Source organism: Rhinoderma darwinii, chromosome 4 (genome assembly GCF_050947455.1).
Source record: "Rhinoderma darwinii isolate aRhiDar2 chromosome 4, aRhiDar2.hap1, whole genome shotgun sequence".
In the NCBI taxonomy this organism is placed as follows: domain Eukaryota; kingdom Metazoa; phylum Chordata; class Amphibia; order Anura; family Rhinodermatidae; genus Rhinoderma; species Rhinoderma darwinii.
This window is the reverse complement of record NC_134690.1, coordinates 166,401,192-166,428,799: the sequence shown is the minus strand read 5'-3', so window position 1 is coordinate 166,428,799 and position 27,608 is coordinate 166,401,192. Positions and strand designations below refer to the sequence as shown.

At 43.0% G+C, this 27,608-nt stretch overlaps 1 protein-coding gene across 1 annotated transcript; it reads left to right on the top strand.

Moving 5' to 3' along the window:
* The first annotated feature begins 4,479 nt into the window (after nucleotides 1-4,479).
* On the top strand, nucleotides 4,480-25,785 carry CHRNG (cholinergic receptor nicotinic gamma subunit). Its single transcript, XM_075864105.1, has 12 exons — nucleotides 4,480-4,519; nucleotides 5,851-5,990; nucleotides 7,505-7,549; nucleotides 7,724-7,833; nucleotides 10,725-10,880; nucleotides 11,467-11,564; nucleotides 12,181-12,381; nucleotides 12,965-13,079; nucleotides 13,799-13,913; nucleotides 16,333-16,543; nucleotides 16,630-16,763; nucleotides 25,603-25,785. The coding sequence occupies exons 1-12, from the start codon at nucleotides 4,480-4,482 to the stop codon at nucleotides 25,783-25,785; spliced, it is 1,548 nt and encodes a 515-aa protein (XP_075720220.1).
* The last annotated feature ends 1,823 nt before the right edge of the window (nucleotides 25,786-27,608 follow it).

The following is a 27,608-nucleotide window of genomic DNA, read 5'->3' as shown; positions in this document are numbered from 1 at the left end:
AGGTAGCTGCTAAATGGGTCTTAATGTGGGGACAGTCTAATGTGAGCACAACTATGTCAAATAAGTCTGGGGCATTAGTTGCATCACTAAGGTCATATAGTCACTAACGCGGGGAACAGGTTGGTTTTGGTAGAGTGGTTAATAAGAAAGGGTGGGGGCAGGGGCATAGCATGGGCACAACTAGGAGGGTATGTAGGGGGGGGCACCAACGCTTTGGCTGGTATCTGCGCCTAGAGGGAGCCCCTGACATCCCTGCCATATATGGACAGGGATGTCAGGGGCTGCATGGCACTATCTACAAGGGGGAATGTGTGGCAGTATCTACAAAGTGGGCTGTGTGGCTGTATCTGCAATGCGGGCTGTGTGGCACAATCTACAGGGGGCTGTGTGGTACTATCTACAAGGGGGGCTGTGTGGCACTATCTACAAGGGGGGATGTGTGGCACTATCTGCAATGGGGATGTATGGCACAATCTACAGAGGGGCTGTGTGGCATTATCTACAATGGGGACCGTGTGACACTATCAGCAAAGTGGAGGTGTGTGGCACTACCTACAAGGGGACTGAGTGTACTATCTACAAGGGGGCTGTGTGGCTGTATCTAGAATGGGGTATGAGGCACTATCTACAGGGGGGCTGAGTGTACTATCTACAAGGGGGCTGTGTAGCTGTATCTAAAAGGGGGTATGTGGCACTATCTACAAGGGGGGCTGTGCGTCAGTATCTAGAAGGGGGTCTGTGTGGCCGAATCTACAAAAGATGGCCATGTGGCACCTTCTACAAGGGGGACTGTGTGGCACTATCTACGAGGGGGCTGTGTGGCACTATCTACGAGGGACTGTGTGGCACCATCCATCTACAGTGGGGCTATGTGGCTCTATCTACAGGGGGGCTATGGGGCTCTATCTACAGGGGGGGGTGTGGTACTATCTACACTCTACAAGGGGGGTTTGTGGCACTATCTACAGGGGGTGTGGCACTATCTACAGGGGAGGCTTTGTGGCACTATCTACAAGAGGAGGCTGTTCATTATGTCACCATATAGTCTCATTAGCATTAGTTATACAATCTGTTTTAGTCAGGCACAATAACCTCATTTATTTAAATTTCTTGTTATGTTAACTACCTTATATAACTATATTGCTTGTAAAATAAAAAGTTTTATGCTTACATAAAGGAAAATGTGAAAAAAAAATTATACCTCCTCGAGTAAGCAAACATGGCAGGGGGAAAGGAGATGTCGGGAAAAAGGTTTGGTGGGGGGCGCCAAACTGAGTCTTTGCCCCGGGTGCCGGAGAACCTAGCTACGCCTCTGGGTGGGGGAATATATCTAAAAATGTTGCTGCATCTAGTGCTGCCATGATTGAGGCTCCTGAATGGCCGCTAGCCTTTATTATGGCTCCTACCATGCAGTTAGCTAGCCACCTGTGCAATATACAATTATATTAGGTGATTGGTATTCTGTACTCATCGAAAATAATCTTTAAAATGGCATCACCTTAATATTGGGAATGTTTTTTCTTTGCATATTTACAGATTTTATTTACCTAATTATATATTTATTATTAAGACATACAAAATCATATAGTTTAGTGCAGTGCTTCTTAAATTATGAGCCATCAGTGTCCACCTTGACTCTCAGGGCTGTTAAGGCAGGCAGTGTGATCATGTCTTGGTGCTGAATGTGACTGTTTCTGCCTCTCTGCTCCCTTGCCCTCTGCAATCTCCCGCCGGTGCCAATCCCACATCTGACCTAGTCCTGACTCTGGTGACATTCCTAGAGTTTATAATCTGGTGTTTCTGTCATGATAGACAGACTCGGAATCACTATGACAGTGTTATACCTTTTAAATGTATGGCACGACAAAGGAGTAGTATCCAATCCAGATAGGAAGTAATCTGGTTTATTATTCAGAAACACTGGCACTAGGCTATTGCCGGCAAAAATATTACCAAGTAAATGCTGGTAGCTTATTGGCCTGGTGGCCTGGTGAGGTCCCTGCATCACTATGTTCTGATTGGTGAGAAAGATTAGTAAGTCTTGGTGGGTGTAAAAACCAAATGACTTGCATCATCTACCTTAACCCATTGGAGACGTAGCCAATTTTCGTTTTTTCATTAAAAAAATTTCCTCCCCACCTTTCAAAAGCCTTAACTTTTATTTATTTATTTTCTGTTGACATAGCCGTATGAGGGCTTGCTTTTTTTGCTGAATGATTTGTAGTTTTTAATGGCCTATAATGTACTGGAGAATGCAAAAAAAATTATTTGTGAGGTGGAATGAGAAAAAAACAGCGATTCCTCCATTGTTTTAAACCCTGCGTCTGGCTTAATTGGAGCACAAAGATGGCAGACCTGGGGGCCTTTATTAGGCTCCCATGCTGCCATGTCAATCATCAGCACCCTGCAATTGTGTTGTAGGGAGGGCGATGGGCTGTTGGAAGTCGTCGCCCCCCTCTTTCTAATAGCTTAGATGCCACGGTCAATAGTGGTTAAACATCTTAGATCAGAGTAATCTACGATCCCGGTCATTGGAATAAAGGGTCGGCTGTATGTGACAGCCAAAACCCATCTTAGAATGGTGTGGGCTCAGCCCATAAACCTGCTCCATACTCCCCCTTGGGTTGGCAAGTACAGTTACATCGCATATTGCCAAGAGGTTAACCATTGGAAACCACTAAGTGTGCCAGGTTCAATTATCTATAAATTATTCATATACATTTACATGTCAAAACGGTAAGCAGGATGATATTACTGATGTTAGTAAAGCTGGCTATACAGTAGAGATTCAAGGTGGCCAAAAAAGCAGATTAGGACCAATTTCTCCCAAATGTCAGTGCCTTTTTGTAACGCAACAAATTTTCACTGATGGCAGATATCTGTGGAAAGGTTAATCTGCCAGGTGTATATGACAAATACGCATGCCATGAATAGAAGCCCAGATTAGGTCAGACCAGGTCACAGATCAAGGCAGAGATCGATCAGAAATTTGCCATTTTAACTTATGGCATTGCTGTCCAGAACAACAAACTTCATAGACCATCCGTGATCGACAAGTTGATCAGATAACTTACATCTGAAATCTCTAGTGTATAGCCAGCTTAAATGGGTAGGACTGTGACTACCTTTCTTTTATTTAGTTGTGCATGGATCTCATGAACACCTGGTCAATAGTAAAACAGTTCACAACTCTGTAAAAAAAAAATTATATTCACTGCACGACCACTTTTTGTAATACAATGCAGCCCTCTGCTGTCAGCAAAACTCACCATCTGATCCTATGGGCATGGCCCCACGTGGCGGAATTCTTCCGCAACTGTCCGCATCAATGACGCACAGAATCTGCGTTGCAGATTCTGTGGTGGATCTGCCCAAAATTGGCATTAAATTGATGCGGACTAGCCGCTGCATATTGAGGTGAAGTATTTCCCTTCTCTCTATCAGTGCAGGATAGAGAGAAGGGACAGTACTTTCCCTAGTAAAAGTAAAAGAATTTCATACTTACCGGCCGTTGTCTTGGTGACGCGTCCCTCTTTCGGCATCCAGCCCGACCTCCCTGGATGACGCGGCAGTCCATGTGACCGCTGCAGCCTGTGATTGGCTGCAGCTGTCACTTAGACTGAAACGTCATCCTGGGAAACCGGACTGGAGGAGGAAGCAGGGAGTTCTCGGTAAGTATGAACTTCTATTTTTTTACAGGTTACTGTATATTGTGATCGGAAGGCACTGTCCAGGGTGCAGAAACAGTTACTGCCGATCGTTTAACTCTTTCAGCACCCTGGACAGTGACTATTTACTGACGTCGCCTAGAAACGCTCCCGTAATTACGGGTGCACACACAGTCACCCGTAATTATGGGTGCACACACATAGTCACCCGTAATTATGGGAGCCCCATTGACTTCCCCAGTTTGGCTGTAGACCTAGAAATACACATAGGTCCAGCCAGAATGAAGAAATGTCAAGTTAAAAAACCAATACGCTCCGCAGCACACATAACATCTACATTACATCTGCGGACTTCATTGCGGAACTTAGAATCTCCATTGAAGTCAATGGAGAAATTCCGCAATGAGTCCGCAAACAGTCCGCCACACCTCCGCAACAACCATTGTATGCTGCGGACACCAAATTCCGCACCGCAGCCTATGCTCCGCAGTCGAATTTCCCGCATCGTCTAAATGAACACTACTAAAAAGCAGTGGAAGGCAGTGGAGAAACGGCTTAGCTGCGGATTAACGCTGCGGAGTGTCCGCAGCGGAATTCCAGAGCAATTCCACTACGTGGGGCCTTGCCCTATCACCAATCTCAGCAATGAAGGACATTGTTATTTCCTTTTGTCCTCTTTGGTATCAACAGCTGACTATTCCTAGGACAGCTGGTGATAGTGTCCCAGAGGTCTGCTCAAACCCTAAAATAACCATTCCAGACATTGCAAAGAGCTTTAATCCACTCCATACAGAGGACATGAGATGAAAGCATGGACAGCGTGGTTGTAATACTCTCTCTGTGCTGCACAGGTAGGTCCCTCACCTGACCCTTCGCTACTCTTCTATATGTCTGTCTGTTCTTCATACATGCGGTACAGAATTTTAAGAGAATAGTTTGTGTTTGACTACAGTAACATACAGATAAAACGAATCATCACAATGAAGAAAGTATTTGCATGTAGAATTGTACTCTACAAGACTAATGCTTGGGAATTGCGGTCTTTGGGATGTGCTCAGCTGCTAATAAAAAAAAGGTCTGTACCTGTCTTATACAGCATAGGTGCAATCCTGCTGAGATTTGTGGCTTGTCATATGTTAGTTGCCCCTATTCTGCCCCTTAGCAACACATGGTTTGTAGTGTTAATGTAGAGTGACTAACAAGTGATGAGCGACTAACAATATCTTGTTTGGCATGCGACAAATTTCAGCGAGACTTTGAATTCAGCAGCGTAAAAATACACCCCGTGAGCAGCACAAAGTATTTCCCTTTGAATTCAATGGGAAGCTGTTTGTAGGAGTTTTGCTAGTGTTTTTCACTGCTTATTTCAAGGCGTTTATGCTCAGAAATACGCCTGAAAAAACTACGTATGAACCTAGCCTTATGGTGTCTCTTCAGAAAAGCCTGAGCGAGGCTGATGGGAGATGAAGGACCACCTCACTTGGAAAAGTTCCGCAGACCCTTGAGTGAAGGAATGGGTGAAGGTCCCAGTAGTCTGACCCACACCAATTATATATTTGTAGCATATCCGATTGATAAACCATTTATTTTAGTGGTATGAAAATGCTATTTACGGTAATCATTCATTTTACGTTCATGACTTATAAGGATTGAAAGACATATTATGAGTCCTATTTTATTGTTCCTGAGAAATTAAAGATAAAAAAATATTTAAACGAAAGATTCTGAACCATTTTTCAGACAATGGAATTAAATTGTTTCTACGTTTGTAATAAATACGGATCTTATAAATAAAAAGCCATAAACATGTAGTTTACTGTACGTGGTTTCTGAACGCTGATTTTAGAGATTGCAGCTCTGGGGGGTTAAACAAAGCTTTTATTTTGTTTATATGTATAGTTGCCTTTTGGGCTATGACACTAATATTAATCTCTACAAGTGGGCTGCTATGTGGGCGTGCATATATGGCAGCTGCCCAGCGGTGGACACAAGAGTTGAGTACATAATATGGTTACTCCTAGTGTTTTTAGACAGATTAATTCATAGGTTGTTTAGGTGGATAACACATTTATTCTTGAGGCTTGGAATAAAAAGTGCAATCAAATTATACTACAATACTTCCTAAGTGGGAGATTTCTGTAGACACGCAAATATACCATTTTCTTTCTGATTTTCATCCCAGTGATCTTGTGTAACAATAAGGAGGAAAGGCTTCTCAGCGATCTGATGACGAGTTACAACAAGGACTTGCGTCCAGCAGAGAAAGATGGAGACATTATCAGTGTCAGCCTAAAATTAACCCTTACAAACCTCATCTCCCTGGTAGGTTTTACCTATGTTACTGTGTTAAAATCTAAATATTGGCTAAATGCATTAATAGAACCAATAGACTTGTCATAGTGCACTTTCCATGCTGTAAAGAGACCATTAGCTGTAGACATTATGCGGGTGCATTTTTTTCTTGTCTACCACATATTATAAACATGTAAGAAGTAACTTTCTCAGCTCTCATGCACACGACCGTAATTCAAAATAAATACTGATTCATTCATTTTTATCGGCCATGGACACCTTCCCGTATATTTACTGGTGTGTGTTCAGGCCGTAGAAATTACCCACAAAAAACAGGACATGTCCTATTTTTTGCATTTACGGACCGTGCTCCCATACTTATTACTGTGAGCACGGTCCGCAAGTGTGGGTGACACTCCACGGCCCATCTGTGCAGTATTTACTGACAATAAATACTGCACGGTCGTGTGCATGAGGGCTCAGTGTTTGTAGTCAAGAACATGTTGAGAGTAAGTCTTGTGATCATTTCCCTTTTTAGGTAGTATTTGAAATGTAATAAAACATCATTGGAACATAACATGCCTATATAATCTTATAGACAATTAATTACAACAGAGTTAAAATCGAAGGCCAAAATAGTATTAGTGAATTGTATTGGGTATGTTCACCTAACACCAGTTCATATATAGATATAATAGACATTTAATAGCCTGTATTATAGTCCGGAGCTGTATTCACAAGCCTGCTTGTCTTCATTGGAAACTAACAAAAAGCACGTTGTCAGACACATTCCTAACAGCATAGCTGAACTGTTAGAATGCAGTGACATTGTTTCCCCAACAGGTTATTGTAAGCCTGGCGTAAAGGCAACACCTCTCAGATTTAAATTTAAAAACCAGATAAAGCTATGAGCATGCATTGAGCCAGCAAGGAATGCTGGGATGTTTCAGTTCTAAAATCTGCAGAACTGTGAATACAGCTATCCACTATAATACAGGCTGTAACTCAATACCAGTACAATATCATACATATATATATATATATATATATATATATATATATATATATATATATATATATATATATATATATAAATATAAGGCCCTGTACACATCTGCTTTCCAGGTAACCTTGTTCTGCTCCGTCATAGGAGCAAAACAACGAGAATACCGAAGCTCGTGATACGTTGCATGAGGAAACCAACAGCGCCAACACGGAACCAACTGACTTTAATGTTTGCATCATTTTCGGGATTGGTTTCCATCATTTTGCTGAGCCTCCGATACAGATGTGAACAGGACCTTAGCTGTAACATTGAGTCCAAAAGGTGCAAATACACTTTGAAGAAGTGATCAACAGGTCATGATGAGACATACCTCATCTATACTCATTTGATGCTAGGTGAAGTAAACATAAAACATCTTCTTCATATCATAACTATATACTTAATAATGCTTATACTACAACATAAACTATATAACGATAGGTTTGTAGGTTTTCTGCTTTGGTTTTTTGTAATTTTTTTGCCTCAATTCCTCTTGCAGAATGAACGAAAAGAGGCCTTGACCACCAATGTCTGGGTTGAAATGGTAAGTAATGTTCCAACCATTGTGACTAGAAGGGGTGGTCTGTAAACTTTGGATGTTTCCGATTAATCTATTCTGGATTAGCCATTGACTAGCTTGTTATCCACTTTCATGTACTGTTGTATATTTAATCCTCCACTTGGATTCTGATGATCTTCTCTTTTACTGTTCTTTCAGCAATGGATAGATTATCGTTTAAGCTGGAACCCTGCACAATATGGTGGCATTGAAATCACACGTATCCCCTCCACCATGGTGTGGCTTCCAGATGTTGGCCTAGAAAACAAGTTAGTAATATCCCAGAAAATTCAGAACAATTGTAAAGTGTGATGTGGATTACTCTCCTTGATGTTTTGAGGCGCCTGCTTCACTAGGTTGCTTCTTTATTATAGAACTTCATGGCCACAACCTCCAACACGCAAGGATTTCTGATTTCTCTGCTAATGTACATTTTATTCAGCCAGTTTTGGAATATATGGATGAAAATTAAGGAACCACTCAGCCACACAACAAACTCTATCATCGTCTTCATCCTAAATTAACATCTATAAATATAATACATTCATTTTTTTTAAGCTTACACTTGCACCTGAGCTACTCATACATACTTATATCTTAACTTGCTTCCTAATGAATAAGGAAAACATATGGAACCTTGCTCTAATGGTGACCCGGAGATGCATGCATAATAAAATCAGGAAAAATGAATAAATTAACTTAACTATAACATTTAAAGGCATTTATTTAGCTCAACATTGAACATGCTGAAGTCTTGAAATATACCTTTAGAGAAAACTAGAACCCCCGAATTGAGTATGGGGCTACATGGGCATGCTGTATGTATCCGTCCATACAGCAGCTTCTGTGCTCTCAGTTTTGGATCCAAGTATATTTCAGAATTAAAGCCCTTCACCTATAGAGTTAAGAAAGTACCATTTATTAATGGCAGGATCCCCTTTGAGGGTATACGCATGCTAACCTTTTCTGCTACTTCTTCTCCTGCACTGTCAACATTGGGGATTTTTTTTTATGATTGTCTGCGCCAATCTTCCATAAATAAAACTGGTTTTCATAAGTTTCTGATGTAGGCCTCATTCTTCCCTTACCCATTATTACCCTTACCATCTTCAAAACCAGTGCTCAGGTCTAGAGACACATTCAAATATGCGAGACAGAGTGCTCCTACAATACCATACATTAGTCCTACACTGCTCTGTACTCCACTAGTCACTTTGTAAATACTTTCCTTTACTTTTCACTTTTTATTATATGATATTTTATTGGGTGTTCAGAAAGAAAGGTAAATTTACAATTCTGCTGGATTCCTGTTTCCAGAGAGCAGTGCATTGTGGGCAGTTAATGTCTCAGTGAGTCTTGGACACATTATTCGATAAATATTATAGATTTGTATTAACACTGCACTAGATCTTTCTCTGACAATGTCTTAGCCCCTTATCTGCAGGAAGAAACACAAGTTGGCAGGTACATGGTAGAATGGGCTTTTGCGGGAGATAGGGCGGGAGGGGCTTTGTGAGAGGACATAAAATACAGAAGGAGACAGGGGTTCTGTTTGAGGGAGAGTGGACAGAAGCTTGTGAGGGAGGACAAGGACATGGAAGACAAAAGGTGAAGAGGGCTCTCTGTGGGGAAGAAGGGCATAAAAGGTGGAGGGATTACTGCATGGGACGGGGGGGATAAGGTAGCAGGAGCTCTTTAAGAGCAGGGGTGCAGAATGAGACAGGAGCTCTGTGATGGCAGTGGTGAAAAGCAGGTGGCAGGGGCACTCTGTGAGGCGGTCAGGGACATGCAAGACTAAGGGTATGTTCACACGCAGTAGCAAAATACTTCAGAAATTACGGTGCTGTTTTCAGGCGAAAACAGCTCATGAATTTCAGATATTTTTGCAAGTACTTGCATTTTTCGCTGCGTCTTTTACGGATGTTATTGGAGCTGTTTTTCAATGGAGTCAATGAAAAACAGCTCCAAAAACGTCCCAAGAAGTGACATGCGTCTTTTTACGCTCCGTCTTTTGACAGTGACGCGTAAAATTACTCCTCGTGGGAACGGAACATCGTAAAACCCATTGAAAGCAACGGGCAGATGTTTGTAATGGAGCCGTTTTTTCAGGCGTAATTTTAGTCGTAAATAGCCCGAATTACGCCTGAAAACAGTGTTTGTGAACATACCCTAAAGATGGCAGGTGCTCTGTTAGGGAGATACAGAAGGTGGTAAGGGTACCGTGGGGGGCATGTGACTGGGGGGGAAAGGTGGTAGAGGCACTGTGGGGGGGCATGGGCATTGATGACAAAAGGTAACAGGGACACTGTTGGGGAAGAAGGACAAAAGGTGGTAGGGTTACTGTGGATTGCAGGGGACAGGGGGAATGGTGACAGAATGTGGTGTTGGCTCTGTGGGAGGCAGGGGGACAGAAAGTAGCTGGGGACTGTTGGGTGAGCGAACACAAGGTGGCAGGGGCTCTTTGAGGGGCTGGGGGCACAGAAAGCGGCATTGGCTTTGTGGGGGTAGGAAAGAGGTACACAGAAGCTGGAAGGCATTCTGTGGGGAAAGGTTACAGGGGCTATGAGGAATGGCAGGAGGGACACAAAGTGACTGACATGAACAGTCTTTTTACTTGTCACTGCTGCATAGGCTGTCCTTATGGCTTGGCTGACAAAACTGGCTCCACTGGCACTGCTGCTGATGGCTGGTGATGACATTGGCAGGCACCAAATACTCCCGCTGCTGCGGCCCGCCACAGAGGGAGCTCCACCTACTTCTAGAGATTCAAACAAATGTCGCATAACTGTGAGGAGAGGAGGTAGGAGGAGCCAAAAGTAGATGAGGGCGGGCACTGGTTGTTTCTTGGGTTAAAAGAATGGGCCCATTATGTTAAGGGCCTGTTCTTTTGATCTAGATGTAGCTATATAGGTCTTATTGTTTCTGTTTTGCAGCGGCAGGCGGAAGGCAGTGGGCTCCTGCTTATTACATTTGCAGCTGGGCCCCATGCCAGGCCCCATATGGCAGTACCACTAGTACTGCCCCGATGGCGGCCCTGTCTGCAGGTATACATTAAATCTCTGACCAATCAATTGGTTCAACTGCAAACATGAAAATATATAAGAAAACAAATATAAAGTTTAGGTGATATTAAGAATTATTATTTCTTCTACATTTTCAGTGTGGATGGCACCTTTAACATTGCTCTGTATACCAACACCTTGGTTTCTTATGATGGTTCCATCTACTGGCTGCCTCCCGCCATCTATCAAAGCTATTGCCCTGTTGTTGCCACATATTTCCCTTTTGATTGGCAGAACTGCTCCATGGTGTTTCAGTAAGTATATTGATATCTATCTATGGTTTAAATGCCATATTTACTAAATTGTGAACTAGCTACACAGAACAAGGGGAAATGTAAAGTATATTCTAATTTCCATATGATACCTTAATTATGAGACCCAAAACATACAAATAAGCAAAAAGCCCCTATGTGCATTTCATAATACAGGGTGAATCATCATGGGGTTAATTTGTTTTAGAGGTAGATTTTTTTTTAAAATTGCTATATTTCATGATAAATTTAATAAAATATTAAAATACCTTAATGTATAGATGCATTAATTTGTAGGACCTAGGCGTGTCTTCTGAACTTATATGTAGTCTTGCAAAGCAGATTGCAGAGGTAAAAGGAAAAACATCTCAGACCATTGAATTTACTGTAGCACTTTGTTCCTTACATCTAGTTGTATTTTGTTGCTGACTGTAATACAAGCTAATAGAAATATATTATAGAACATTTTCAGAATGAGTCATGTGATCTTGGACATGAATATGGAGACAAATGTGACATCACTACTCTCCAAAGTATGTTATTTTATGCCATAATATCTTCCAATTGTTAAATAAGTCTCTTTACCTAGGTCCCAGACATACAGTTCGAATGAAATTGAATTGCTCCTGACTGATAATGATGGGGAAACAATAGAATGGATTGAAATAGATCCAGAAGCATTTACAGGTACAAAGCAATAAACACAACCAGTATCCATAACACTCAAGACGGTTTTCCTCTACCTCATGCTTCTAGTCTTGGTGTAATTGGATTGGTACTGATGATGTTGAGTGCTGCGTCACATATAAGGCCATAATCAGGACCTTGTATGAGCCACAGCACGCTGATGGAGCCTGAGGGGACCCGGAGGGGAGAAGAGGAGCGTTGAGGTGAGTATACTCCTTTTTTTATTTTAGGTTCAATAGAAAAGGGGGAATAAATGCAGCATAGCCGCAATCATTGCACCATAAATGTGGAATAGGGACGACGTAGTTGCTCCACAATTGTGGCACACCGTTGGCCAAAGATGCGACACATATTTTAAGAGGTATTCAGCAGTTTTCTGCCGTTCTTTAACATAAATTGTCCATCCACTGAGGCCCCGCCCCTTTTGGAAGACATGCCCCCTTTTTACAAAAGTAGTGAGGGTGGCATTAAAAGGCCAAAAATTGCAATGGTGCTTTTGCAACTTTTCTACGCCAGAAAACTGGCGTAAAAAGGTTAATAAATTCAGCCCAATGACCATTTGACTTATATTAATATTTTGTTATTTTTTACATTTTCTTGAAATTAATCTTTTTAGAAAATGGAGAATGGGCAATAAAACACATGCCAGCCAAGAAGATCATAGACCATCGGCTTACTCAAGATAACATCAATTACCAGGCGATTGTCTTCTACCTTGTCATTCAGAGGAAGCCTCTCTTCTACATCATCAACATCATTATCCCCTGTGTTCTCATTTCATTTGTTAGTGTCCTGGTTTATTTTCTCCCGGCCAAAGGTATCAGTCAGTATTAGTCTATTATCATGAGCAGTGTGACCATTTAATTTGTTTGGGTTGTTTTATTCACTTGTGCAGAATTTATATCACATGAATAGCAATACTCACCTAAATACTGAGTAAACTATTAATGTTCAATCTAAGTTTATTAAAGATTTCTTACAATTCCATAACAGAAAATACTAGCAGTAACGATACAAAGGTTAACATGGGAAAAAGAAGAACATACGGCAAATCAGTACACGCTGACAACATAAAATATAAAAATAAAGACCAAATAAAGTCAAAAGGTAACAGGAAAATGGATCCAGCGCTGATTGAAATAAAACGGAAACTATTTCCAAGTTTTACTAGTCTTCTATTTAAAAAGGTCCAAAGGTATGGAGTCCTAGTGTGCAGGAAGGAATATCGATCCAGTGGTAGGGCCTACGCGTTTCAGACGTGTCAAACGTCCTTAATCATGGCTGTTGATCAAGGGTAAAGCTTTTAATTATACAATGAGAGTCAGATTAAGGGAATTATAGAGAAAGAGAAATTAACTCTAATATCTACCACATTGTCATCGCCTTTTCTTTTCGTATAGCGGGAGGTCAGAAATGTACAGTGTCCATCAACATCCTGCTGGCTCAGACTGTATTTCTCTTCCTGATAGCTAAAAAAATTCCAGAAACGTCCACAGCCGTGCCACTGATAGTAAAGTGAGTGTAACCTTAAGCATGTTTTCTACAGTAGCTTTATTTAGTCGTAATAGTAGTTTAGTTGTATTGTCGCACTTTCTCATATTGATCGATCTCTTAACTTGACCGTTTTTATTGTTTATGTTATACCCAATTTCTATTCTACCCTCCAAAACAAATTTCCTCAGCAAAATGTTGAATGTGTCTATAATTAAATAACAGAAATTAACCCACCTTGAGACATTTATGGCATATTCTATGTCTGATAGGTAGGGTTCGCACCTCTCGGAACCCCACCTATTGGGAGAATAGGGGTAATAGGTGAATACTTAATGGATAGATGACTCACCTTATTGAACTATATGAAATTATGGAAACAGCAAAAAGCACTTTAATGGGGAGCGCTGCCCAAGCATAGCAACTTCTCCATTTGGTCTCCTGCTATGTGCAACCGCCACTCGCTTTCTCATCTTGTCGTACAGGGGTTTGGGGACTGACATTCTCCTGATAGGTAGGAGTTCCAGGGGTGATATGCCCACCTATTGAAAATTTATGGAATCAATATCTCAAGAAATATTATACCTTCAAGTGTGACACTACAGGACACAGAGGGGGGGAATTTATCAACTTTTCTACAATATTTTGAAAAAAGAACAACCCCATTATTTTTCTTTATCTTACTTTTGAACATTTATCTGTAATGAATATTTCTTAGTAACTGTAATTTTTCCCTTTTCTAGGTATTTAACATTTCTCATAGTGGTCACTATCACCATCGTAGTTAATGCTGTCGTTGTTTTAAACGTTTCTCTCCGCACGCCAAACACTCATAGCATGTCAAGCGGTGTAAGAGAGGTATGAGCACGTATTGGTTGTATTATCGTGTGCATGTTGTTCTGTGGGCTCTGGATATATATCTTCATTACAAGATAGAAAGATGACTAGAATAGAAGAAGCATTTAGAAGATGTAGTAGAGTATACGTCTCTGATAGACATTTGAGCAAGGTTTATGTATCCACTGATTCAAGGTTTATAACATTTCTTAAGTAAAACGGCAAATTATCCAAGATTATATTAGGTAACTGCATAAATAAAAACGACCTAATCATGTAATGGTATCATTGGAGTTGCTCCATTCTCAAGAGGCAGTATTCTGATATATGAAGTTTAAGAATAATACGGAATAATAGTTTTGTTAAAATTCAAGAAGAATATCACAGCTTTACAGGAGCTATTTGGTGTACAGTTGCTTTTTATTCACATCATTACATCCATAACAGGGTGCAATGTGTCGACAGACCAAACAACCGTTTTCCAGCCTTCTGTTATCTCTTCTTGAATTTGGACGTTGTGAGACTGGCATTCCTTCAGTTACTTGCACAGCAGAGTTGTACCTCAGTGCTGACTTAGGCTGGGTTCACACAACCTATTTTCAGACGTAATGGAGGCGTTTTACACCTCGAATTACGACTGGAAAAACGGCTCCAATACGTCGGCAAACATCTGCCCATTACTTTCAATGGGTTTGCCGATGTTCTGTGGCGGCGACCTGTCATTTTACGCGTCGCTGTCAAAAGACGACTCGTAAAAATACAGCCTCGTCAAAAAAAGTGCAGGACACTTCTTGGGACGTTTTTGGAGCCGTTTTCTCATAGACTCTATTGAAAAAACGCTTTTTTCTGCCGTTTTTGGAGCTGTTTTCAATAGAATCTATGAGAAAACGGCTCCAAAAACGTCCCAAGAAGTGTCCTGCACTTCTTTTGACGAGGCTGTAATTTTACGCGTCGTCTTTTGACAGCAGCGCGGAAAATGACAGGTCGTCGGCACAGTACATCGGGAAACCCATTGAAAGCAATGGGCAGATGTTTTCCGACGTATTGGAGCCGTCTTTTCAGGCGTAATTCGAGGCGTAAAACGCCTCCATTATGCCTGAAAATAGGTCGTGTGAACCCAGCCTTATTTTAGTAATAGTTTTGTTAGGCCCTATGCACACGACCGTAAAATCACCCGTAATTACGGATCGTAATTATGGACCGTAATTATGGACTCATTAGTTTCTATGGCCGACGGACACCTTCCCGTATACTTTACATAGCTTAAAAATAACTTTTTATAACTTTCCGAAAAAAATAAGCCATGTCCTATTTTTTTATTTTACGGACAGTGCTCCCATACTTTATAATGTCCGAGGCCGTCCGTGCACGTTATTATGGGTCGTAATTACGGGCACGGTCGTTTGCATGGTGCCTTAGGCATTCGTGGGTTAATTAGCATGGATACAGGGAATATTAGGACATGTTAATAACTTTTCTGTTCTGATTTAGTTTTTCTGCACGTTCTTTATTGTTAAAGCTGTAGTGGAGCTTACATAGAGAAGTATAAATGAACACTATAAATCTATTTTTTTTCGTCTATCTTAGGCCAGTTTATCATGAGCGTATTTGTAAAGTGCGTTATATGGATCCACAATACTGACATATAACGGATATTATTTCATCAGTATATCATCTGTATATTATCAGTATTATAATAGATTGGACTCATTCAGATGACTATAATGCGGGCATATTTTAGTGTCCGTATTATGACCATAAGTCCCGCCCTGACTGCGGGTCTAAAGACTGGAACTAACAGCATCATAGGTCTGCAATAAAGATGTATTATAGATCATGTTGTATCAGTATTGGATTAGTAATACAGATCCATAATACTGAATTACATAAGACAGCCCCTTTGAAAAATGGATGCAATATGGATGACATACTGATGCAATACAGATAACATACAGATCAAAAACAGATGCATCCGTATTTTAAACACTCTACGAAGGCCTCTTTCACATGGCAGTATTTTGGTAAGTATTTTGCATCAGTATTTTTGAGCCAAAAAGATTTGGACTTCTTTCGTGTTTGGATCTACTCCTGGTTTTGGCTTACAAATGCTGAAGCAAAATACTGACCAAACTACTGGCATGAGAAAGTGTCCTAATACTGATGAAAAATACACTCATGTGAAACAGGCCTAAAGGGTTTTTCCGGATTACTATTTTATATTTCCTTGGCTAAAAGTGGTCAAAGTCTATATTGTCCACTTGGTACCTCCCTCTATTAATCTTGATAATGGCTAATACATGCATAATGTCTTTGTTATAATTATTAGTTTAAAAAATATACTTTGCAGCTCTAGAATAGAAGAGCGTTTTCAATTGTGTCATATATAGACTATATTACTATATATCATCAACATTCTATAACAATTACTTTCTGTGTCCAGCTCTTCTTGAGAAAGCTGCCACGCATTCTTAAAATGCACATCCGCTTAAGTGACATATCCCCTGAACCTGCTCCACTCACACGTCGCAGCAGTTCACTTGGTCTAATAATAAAGGCTGATGAATACATGCTGAGGAAGCCAAGAAGTGAACTTATGTTTGAGAAACAGAAGCAGAGAGATGGACTCATGAAGATTGTGTTAGAAAAAATTGGTACGTTTCTTTCTTCAGCTACATATTATAATTATAAAATATAGAATTATATTGAATATACAGATTTTTTTTTCTTTTAATTTAAGGCAAAGGATTGGGAAATGGCACTGTACAAGATCTCATTCACAGTCTGAGTCAAGCTGCTCCAGAGATACGAGAATCAGTGGGAGCTTGTAACCACATCGCAAGGACCACCAGAGAAAAGAACGAGTTTAAAAGTGTAAGAAACATATATTATTGATATTTGGATCCTTTTTAAAGAATATTTTCATGCACTATTAAATAACAATGTCCTAGCAAAATATTAGGACTGGAAACACAAATGTTTACTGTAAGGGTCATCCAGTAATAGCCTGCAACAATGGAGTGATCCATGGAACATTCATTGTTCTGTGTGGTAGTTCTTTAAGTGTAACTGTCATTTCAATTTTTCCCCTATAAATCAGTAGTACAAGTAATATAACTTATTTGAGAAAAATTTATTTTTCTCCACTTGTCAGACACTTCACCTTCTCCCCCTACCTCCTGCACTAATCATTCTCTCTCAATTCACTGCTAAAATCTGCATTCAGTGAGACAGAGGTAAAGACAGCTCACTGAAGGATCAGGTTACAGCTGCACATATAAGTCTATGGAGTGGGGAGGGGAAGCAGGAGGAGGGAGCAGAGTGAAAGACAGATGCTGCCCATATAATTGTATGGTGAGGGGAGGAGGAGCAGGAGGAGGAAGCAGCAATAGAGAGAGACACAGTCAGACGCTGCTTCTAAAAAAAGTTTTCCTGGAATCCAGCTGTAATGACGGGGAAGGGAGATAGACAGGTGAGCCCTAATATACCCTCCACTCAGTCCCTGTCTACTTGCAACGGCCCATCCTAGGCGACGGCGTACAACTGGGCGACGGTCCCTACGCTCAATAAGTGCACGACAGACAAACAGACATGGGTACACAGAAGCTAAGGGAAATGGGGCAGTTGCCCACGGCAACACCGTGAGCAACAACAGAAGTGAAGGAGCCGAGTCAAACCAGGAGTGTACAAGGTACCAAACGCAGAGCAGGAGAGTAGTGAACGAACCAAGTCAAACCAGGAGTGTACGAGGTACCAAACGCAGAGCAGGAGAGTAGTCAGTAAGCCAGGGTCAATATGAAGCAGGGACAAATAGTTCAAGCAGCAGCAGCAGAGCCAGGAAACAGGAGAATCACAGGCAAAGGAGGAGAAGGAAGTGAAGGTATAAATAGACAGAGGGCGGGAGCTAGCACCATCTGGCCAGGCTGTGATAGGCTCTCCCACTCCTTAGCCTCCCAGCCTGATTGGCAGAAGAAGGGGTCACTCGATCAGACTTAGGAGCAAGTGCAGACTGACTAACCATGGGCGTCGACACAGAAGCTGTGTCTGGCAGATCCTTTACAGTACCCCCCCTTTTATGAGGGGCAACTGGACCCTTTCTAGGTGGACCTGGCTTATTGGGGAACCGAAGATGGAACCTCCTGAGCAATACTGCAGCGTGAACATCCTGGGCGGGTACCCAAGTCCTCTCCTCAGGCCCGTATCCTCTCCAATGGACCAGGTACTGGAGAGAGCCTTCGACCATCCTGCTGTCCACAATCTTGGCCACCTCGAATTCTACCCCTTCAGGGGTGAGAACAGGGACCGGAGGTTTCCTCGAGGGAGCCAAGGACGGGGAGCAGCGTTTCAGGAGGGAGGCATGAAACACGTTGTGTATTCGAAAAGACGGGGGTAACTCCAGTCGGAAGGAGACAGGGTCAAGGACTTCAATGACCTTGTACGGCCCTATATACCAGGGAGCAAACTTTTTAGACGGGACTTTAAGGCGCAAATTTTTTGAAGACAGCCACACCAGATCCCCGACCACAAACAAGGAGTTAGCAGAACTTCTTCTATCTGCCTGAGTCTTTTGTATGCTCTGGGACGCCTCTAGGTTCTTCTGAACCTGGGCCCAGACTGTGCACAGTTCCCGATGAACGACATCTACCTCAGGATTGTTGGAACCACCAGGTGAAACGGAGGAGAACCGTGGATTAAACCCAAAATTACAGAAAAAGGGGGAGACCGCTGACGAGTTACTGACCCGGTTATTAAGGGAAAATTTGGCGAGGGAAATGATTATACCTGGGGGCAAAACACAAGCAGGATCTTCCTCTGATGGAGGGCTGGCCATGAAGCTACGCGACAGTGCATCAGCCTTAATATTTTTAGACCCGGCCCTATAGGTGACCAAAAAGTTTAATCTAGTAAAAATAACGCCCATCGAGCTTGTCTCGGGTTTAGCCTCCGGGCAATTCTAGGAAAAACAGATTCTTGTGGTCGGTAAGGACCGTTACCTGGTGCCTAGCCCCCTCCAGGAAGTGGCGCCACTCTTCAAATGCCCATTTAATGGCTAAGAGTTTGCGGTTGCCAATATCATAGTTACTCTCAGTGGACGAGAACTTCCTGGAGAAGTAGGCACAGGGACGGAGATGGGTGAGGGACCTGGTACCCTGGGACAAGACAGCACCCACTCCCACCTCGGAGGCGTCAACCTCCACGATGAATGGCTCCATTTGGTTGGGCTGAATCAGCACTGGGGCTGAGATAAAGCACTTCTTAACCCCTTAGTGACCAGCCCATTTTAGGCCCTAATGACCAAGCTATTTTATTCGTTTTTCTATAGTCGCATTCAAAGAGCTATAACGTTTTTATTTTTTCGTCTACATAGCTGTATGAGGACTTGTTTTTTGCGGGATTAGTTGTGCTTTTTAATGGCACCATTTTTGGGTACATATAATTTTTATATTAACTTTTATTAACCTTTTTGGGGGGGATTATAAAAAAAAACTGAAATTCCGCCATTGTTCTATGCGTTTTTAAATTGACGCCGTTAACTATGCGACGTAAATAACATGTTACCTTTATTCTATGGGTCGGTACAATTACGGCGATACCACATATGTAGAGGTTTTTTTATGTTTTACGACTTTTGCACAATAAAAACACTTTTGAACTAAAATTATTTGCTTTTGCATCGTCGCTTTCCAAGAGCCGTAATTTTTTTATTTTTCCATTAATGTAGTGATTTTTTGGGCTTGTTTTCTGCGGGACAAGACGTAGTTTTGAATGGTACTGTTTTGGGGTGCATGGGACTTATTGATTCATTTTTATTATGACTTTTTTGGGGGGCAATGGAAAAAAATTGCAATTTCGCCACGTTTTTTTGCGTTTTTTTTTTTACGGTGTTCACTTTGCGGTTTAAATTACATATTAACTTTATTAATGGAGTCATTACGGTCGCGGCGATACCACACATGTGTACTTTTTTTTTTTTTTTACACTTTTACTAAATAAAACCACTTTTTATGGAAAAAAATGGTTTTATTTATTTTTTTACTGTACTTTTTATTAATAATCTTTATTTCACTTTGATGACTTATTTTATTAGTCCCACTAGGGGACTTTACTGTGCGATATTCCGATCGCTGCTATAATGCTCTGGTATACTTCGTATACCAGAGCATTATTGCCTGTCAGTGTAAATCTGACAGGCAATCTGTTAGGACGTGCCTCCGGCGCGTCCTAACAGGAATATGTCCAGGTCAGACCTGGGGGCTTTTATCAAGCCCCCGGCTGCCATGACACCCCATCGGAGACCCGCGATTGCATTCGCGGGCCGCCGATGGGTGACAGAGGGAGCGCACTCCCTCTGTAAACAAAGTTAAATGCCGCGGTCGCTATTGACGGCGGCATTTAACGGGTTAAACGGCCGCGATCGAAGTAAACTGCTGTCATCAGACAGCAGAGCCCCGGCTCCTGCCTGCACGGGAGACCCGTGCAGGACTTAGACTAGGCTGACGTGAAAAGGCGTCAGCCTAGCCTAAAGCCCATTAGTGACCGACGTAAAAAGGCGTATTAGTGGTCACTAAGGGGTTAAGGACCTCAAAAGCCTGGACCGCCTCTGGAGGCCAGTGGAGGAGATCAGCACCTTTGCGAGTAAGATCCATAAGAGGCTTAGCAATGACCGAGAAGTTAGCAATAAATCTCCTGTAATAATTAGCAAACCCCAGGAAGCACTGTAACGCCTTCAGGGAGGCAGGTTGGACCCATTCAGCCACAGCCTGAACCTTGGCAGGGTCCATGCGGAATTCATTGAGTGAGGATTTGACCCAAAAATGGTATCTCCTGCACCCCAAACACACATTTTTCGGTTTTAGCAAACAGTTTGTTTTCCCGAAGGGCCTGGAGCACCTTCCTGACATGCTCAATGTGGGAGGACCAGTCCTTGGAAAACACAAGTATGTCATCAAGGTACACTACAAGAAATACCCCCAGGTAGTCTCTTAAAATCTCATTGTAAAGGATCTGCCAGACACAGCTTCTGTGTCGACGCCCGTGGGTAATCAGTCTGCACCTGCTCCTATGTCTGTGAGACTGACTCCATCTTCCACCACTCAGGATGGCAGGCTTAGGAGTGGGAGAGCCTATCACAGCCTGGCTAGATGGAGCTAGCTCCCGCTCACTGTCTATTTATACCTGCCTTTCCTGTTCCTCCTTTGCCTGTGATTCTGCTCTGCTTGTTTCCTGGCTCTGCTGCTGCTGCTTGAACTACTATCCTCTGCTTGTTATTGACCTTGGCTTACTGACCACTCTCCTGCTCAGCATTTTGTACCTCGTGCACTCCTGGTTTGACTCAGCTCGTTCACTACTCTCGTTGCTCACGGTGTCTCCGTGGGCAGCTGCCCCGTTTCCCTAGCTTCTGTGTAGCCTTGTCTGTTTGTCTGTCGTGCACTTACTGAGCGTAGGGACCGTCACCCAGTTGTACCCGGTCGCCTAGGACGGGTCATTGCAAGTAGGCAGGGACTGAGTGGCGGGTAGATTAGGGCTCACCTGTCTGTCTCCCTACCCCGTCATTACACTCATTTATAAAATTCTGGAAGACCGCGGGAGCATTACACAACCCAAAGGGCATGACGAGGTATTTGAAATGACCTTCGGGCGTGTTAAACTCAGTCTTCCACTCATCCCCCTCTTTGATGCGGATAAGGTTATAAGCCCCCTGTAAATGAAACTTAGAGAACCATTGGGCCCCCTGAACCTGATTGAAGAGATCAGGAATCAAAGGAAGGGGATACTGGTTCCTTACAGTGACCTTATTCAAGTTTCGGTAGTCAATGCACGGCCTAAGACCACCATCCTTCTTCCCTACGAAGAAGAAGCCAGCACTTACAGGAGAAGTAGAGGGGCGAATGTAACCCTTGGCCAGGCATTCCTGGATATATTCTCTCATGGCCTCACGTTCGGGACAAGAGAGATTAAATATCCTACCCTTAGGGAGCTTAGCTCCTGGTACCAAATCGATTGCGCAATCGTATTCTCTATGAGGAGGTAACACTTCGGAGGCCTTTTTAGAAAAAACATCAGCGAAGTCCTGAATAAACTCAGGTAGAGTGTTCACCTCCTCAGGGAGAGAAATTAAATTAACAGAAAAACATGACGTCATGCATTCATTACCCCATTTGGTAAGATCCCCTGTATTCCAATTAAACGTGGGATTATGCATCTGCAACCAGGGAAGACCTAAAACCAAATTGGACGATAATCCCTGCATCACCAGTACAGAGCACTGCTCCAAATGCATGGAGCCAACAAGGAGTTCAAAAACAGGGGTATGCTGCGTAAAATAACCATTAGCAAGAGGAGTGGAGTCGATACCCACTACCGAGACAGGTTTAGGCAAGTCAATCAATGGCATAGCTAGAGACATAGCAAATTCCACAGACATAATATTAGCAGAAGACCCTGTATCCACGAAGGCACTGCCGGTAGCAGACCTACCACAAAAAGAGACCTGCAAGGGAAGCAAGATTTTATTAGTTTTCATATTTACGGGAAATACCTGTGCGCCCAAGTGACCTCCCCGATGATCACTTAGGCGCGGAAGTTTTCCGGCTGCTTATTCTTACGTTGTTCACTTGATGCTTGTCATCCCCACAGTAGAAGCAGAGACCATTTTTCCTGCGGAACTCTCTACGTTGTTGGGGAGACACGGAGGCCCCGAGTTGCATAAGTTCATCTGAGTTTTACGTGGAAGAACGAAGCAACGGAACCTCGAGAGCCATCATGGGGGGGTCAGAGGAGATTGCACCAAAACTGTCAAGTCGTCGTTCCCTGAGACGTCGGTCAAGACGTACCGCTTTAGCCATAACCTGATCTAGGGAGTCAGAAGAGGGATAGCTAACTAACAGGTCTTTCAGGGCGTTCAACAGACCCAATCTAAACTGGCACCTCAAGGCAGCGTCATTCCACCGAGAAGCTACACACCACTTCCTAAAATCAGAACAGTACTCCTCAACGGGTCTCTTACCCTGACGTAAGTTCACCAGCTGACTCTCGGCAAAGGCAGTCTTGTCAGTCTCGTCATATATGAGCCCGAGAGCAGAAAAAAAAGATCAACAGAGAAAAGTTCAGGGGTGTCAGGAGCCAAGGAGAAGGCCCATTCTTGGGGCCCGTCCTGGAGCCGGGACATAATTATACCCACTCGCTGGCTCTCAGAACCTGAGGAGTGAGGCTTTGAACGGAAATAGAGCCTACAACTCTCCCGAAAGGAGAAAAAGGTCTTCCGATCCCCTGAGAACCGGTCAGGCAACTTGAGGTGGGGTTCAAGAGGTGAGGTGGGGGGCACTACCAGGGTAGCATCATGCTGGTTGCCCCTCTGAGCCAGGGCTTGGACCTGTAGGGAGAGGCCCTGCATTTGCTGAGCCAGGGTCTCAAGGGGGTCCATAGTTGTGTCAGGGACCAGGGTAGAAAAGGTATATGGGCCTGTGATTATGTAATGACGGGGAAGGGAGACAGACAGGTGAGCCCTAATCTACCCGCCACTCAGTCCCTGCCTACTTGCAACGGCCCGTCCTAGGCGACGGCGTACAACTGGGCGACGGTCCCTACGCTCAATAAGTGCACGACAGACAAACAGACATGGGTACACAGAAGCTAAGGGAAATGGGGCAGTTGGGGCAACACCGTGAGCAACAAGAGAAGTGAACGAGCCGAGTCAAACCAGGAGTGTACGAGGTACCAGACGCAGAGCAGGAGAGTAGTGAACGAGCCGAGTCAAACCAGGAGTGTACGAGGTACCAAACGCAGAGCAGGAGAGTAGTCAGTAAGCCAGGGTCAATATGAAGCAGGCACAAATAGTTCAAGCAGCAGCACAGCCAGGAAACAGGAGAATCACAGGCAAAGGAGGAGCAGGAAGTGAAGGTATAAATAGACAGAGGGCGGGAGCTAGCTCCGTCTGGCCAGGCTGTGATAGGCTCTCCCACTCCTCAGCCTCCCAGCCTGATTGGCAGAAGGAGTGGTCACTCGATCAGACTTAGGAGCAGGTGCAGACTGACTAACCACGGGCGTCGACACAGAAGCTGTGTCTGGCAGATCCTTTACACCAGCACTGGAGTGAGACAGTAAAACCATTACTTGAAGCAGCGTGGAGGACATTACACAGCAGTAAGGAGAAGTGTAGCAGTGAATCAAGCACTTGGGTGGGATAAGACATTAGAACCAACAGCGTCTGTGCGTGTCTCCCTCCTCGATCTCCCTTCAGATGCTCCCTCCTCCTGCTGCTGCTCCTCCCCTCCACTCTCCATAAACTTCTACGGGCAGCTGTAACCTGATTTTTCAGTAAGCTGTCTTTACATCTGCCTCACGAAATACAGATTTTAGCAGTGACTTGAGATTGAATGATCAGTGCATGGGGGAGGGGAAAAAGAGTCTGATAAATGGATAAAGAGGCATTTTTCTCTTAAAAATATATATTCCAAAATTTATTTTTTAGCTTGTACTGTTGATGTATGGGAAAATGTTAAAACGGCGGTTACACTTTAAAGGGTCTGGGTACAGAATCATTGGATAGGTGGCTGCACAGTTGGTATGTGTGGCTCTCTCTATTGATTCCTATTGGAGTAACAGAAACAGTTGAGCAAGCGGGCTTGGTTGTTTCCGTAACTCCCATGTGAATCAATGGAGAGAGCTGCGCACATACACTGCCACCTCAAAATTGATCCTCCACCTAGATGCAGAGGCCTGCGGCTGCCTCGCAAGGCAGAACGGTAGTTGAATGACTTGCATCTATCAGAAATATGTCTTAGATGGGAATGGGAATGTCTTAGATGGGAATACCCTTTTAAAGGGTTGTCTCATCCAGCTTTTGGTTCCCACTGTACCCAGCCAGACAACCCCTTCAACAAACAGTATAATGGTACTGCATAGAAAATTATTTAGTAGAGAAAAAAGGCAAATGACCAGAATATGTCCCCCTATAATTCTTTGCTGTAGGGGCAAGTGAGCCAATACATGATAAATAGCTATCAATGAATGCAACAATAGTCCATCTTTGTTTTACAGTGCATGTATGTATGCAATGGTTATCAAAGAAGAGTTCCACCCAAGACATAAAATTGGCCATATATTAGTAAATCAGAAGTTAGTGCAGTAGCCAAATTTATAAAGATATTTACAAAGATATTTCCACTATTTTATTGTACAGACATTCTTGCACAGGTGACAACAGCAAAGGCAGACATAATGGTTGTCACTTTTCAATTGTCTTCTCAGAAACTGATGGTAAGGCCCCATACACATGGCCGTGCCCGTAATAACAGTCCTTGATTGTGGGCACGGCCGGCCGCAGACAGCCGCCCGCATTCTCGGCCCATGCTCCCATACAAAGTAAGGGAGCACGGGCCGTAAAACGCAAAAGATAGGACATGTCCTATCTTTTGCGGTACACTTCTATGGCCCGAACACCTTCCCATAAATAAACGGGACGGTGCTGTGGACAATAGAAGTGAATGGGTCCGTAATTGCGGTCCGCAATTACGGCCGATTTTAACGGTCGTGTGCATGGGGCCCAAAACTGTCAATTTGTTAATGATGGAACTGACAACATTACAGTCCTACCTTCACTGAGAAGCTGATTCAAAAGTGACAACCAATACAAACATATTTGAAATCTAGCATGACTTTTTAAGGTAAAACAATTTGATGATAGATAACCGATTGTGTTTAATGTTTCTAGGAGAACGAGGAGTGGATTTTGATTGGTCGGGTAATAGACAGAGTTTGTTTCTTGATCATGTTCTCGCTGTTCATTCTTGGGTCCATTGGAACCTTCATGGCTGGTCACTACAACCAAGCACCAGCACAGCCTTTTCCTGGAGATCCCAAACTCTATCTACCACAGTCTCAAGGTTCTACCTGAAAGGATTACTGCATCATTGAATAATCTCTGCTCATGAGCCTTGCTATGAGTCTTCCTCTTGTACTAGCAATTGTGTACTACTAGCTATAGACTGGAAACCATTGTGACCATGTGGTTAAGAGATGTCTTGGCTGCATGTACGGTATTGTGTATCACAGGCACTATACATCTGCTTGTACTTCTAAAGAGTGTAATAACTAAAGTCTAGAGTTTAAAAACTAAAGTTGAACTGGAAAGTCTGGACTTCATCATCTATGTACTTGGAGCATGTAGGTCTTCTGAGAGATGTTCATGTATGTTCTATAGGTTAGTGGTGAAATACTGGTTAGGAACGCATTGACACATTACTTTTGATCCTATGACACCTTTACGTTAAGTTTGTGACTCTAAGGCCCCATGCACACGAACGTGCTTTTGCGGCCGCATTCCCCCGAAAATCCACGGGAGAATTGCGGCCCCATTCATTTCTATGGGGCCATGCACACGACCGTAGTTTTTACGGTCCGTGCATGGCCCGGGAGCCCGCACCGCAGAAAGAATGGACATGTCTTATTACGGCCGTCTTCTGCGGTCCGGGCTCATTGAAAATAATGACCGCGGCCATGTGCATGACCTGCGATTTGCGGGCGGCTCGCGGCTGACAGTCCGCTGCCGGCCGACCCGAAAATCACGGCCGTGCACATGGCTACGTTCGTGTGCATGAGGCCTTAGGAGCTTGTTCTGCTGGATACAATGTAATGTGTTTTTATTCATTATGCCTTTTTATCACTCATTTCCACTTATATTAACTTAAAAAGCACATGGAAAAATATAAAATCTTTTCTATTGTCTGATTGAAATTAACATAATGGAGATATGTAGTCAGGCTCATTTATTTTGAGGAATAATATTTATAATATGATGATGACGATGATGATTATTATTATTACTGATGATGGTAATGGACTGATTTAATTTCATGCATCTTTCATAAGTGTCACTAATTTGTGAGTGTTATGTTTTTAAACTTAAAGAGAAATGTGTGTTTTTATTTTATTTTTTTGTTTTTTTACTTTTACATTTTTTTGCCTTAATACCACAAAACTGTTTATTTACACAGTAAGAAGTTCTTTATTAAGTGACAGGTTACAAGTACTCCATATATCTTCTCAGGACACATTCCCATGCCTATTATGGAGCTGGAGACTGGCACTGTTTCAGATAATTGCCCTTTTTTTTTTTTACAGTTTCTTTTACAGCTAACCATAGACACATGGTATTATTGGGGGATCTGCCTCCAGTCTAATAATTATTAGCTCCAGCAGACCCCATGAGGTGTCCACTGTTGGCAATATGCCATGTTTTGTTGTCCCTGAGGACCAGAGGTTTCCAGTTGCCACTCACCCCTTCTCACTCCATAGACATTAAATGCAAAATGTTAATAGGGGGGATTGGAGTGACAACTACAAACTGAATATGTGGGAACAGATTAAAGGGAACCTGTCATTAATTTTAACCCCCTAAAGTGGTCCAGCGCATCAAAAGAAGCTTGAAAATAGCCTGAACCATATGGAAATGAGGCCTCAAGTGTCCGCTGGGTGTATACTCAGCACTGTAGTACCGAGCGGTTTCAGCGCCAACCAAATCGATTTTTCCTTGATTGACTTTAAGGAAGCCTCCTGCGTCATCCACACTCTTCTCCAAATCTTGCGTCACACTGCAGTAAACCAATGCTTGGGAACTCACTGTTGGGGGCAGATGCTCTAATTCCCTTCAGCAAATGTGCCGGTCCCAATCTGCGTTTCCGTGGTAATCACGGTTCACAACGATTGCCCCGCTGAAGT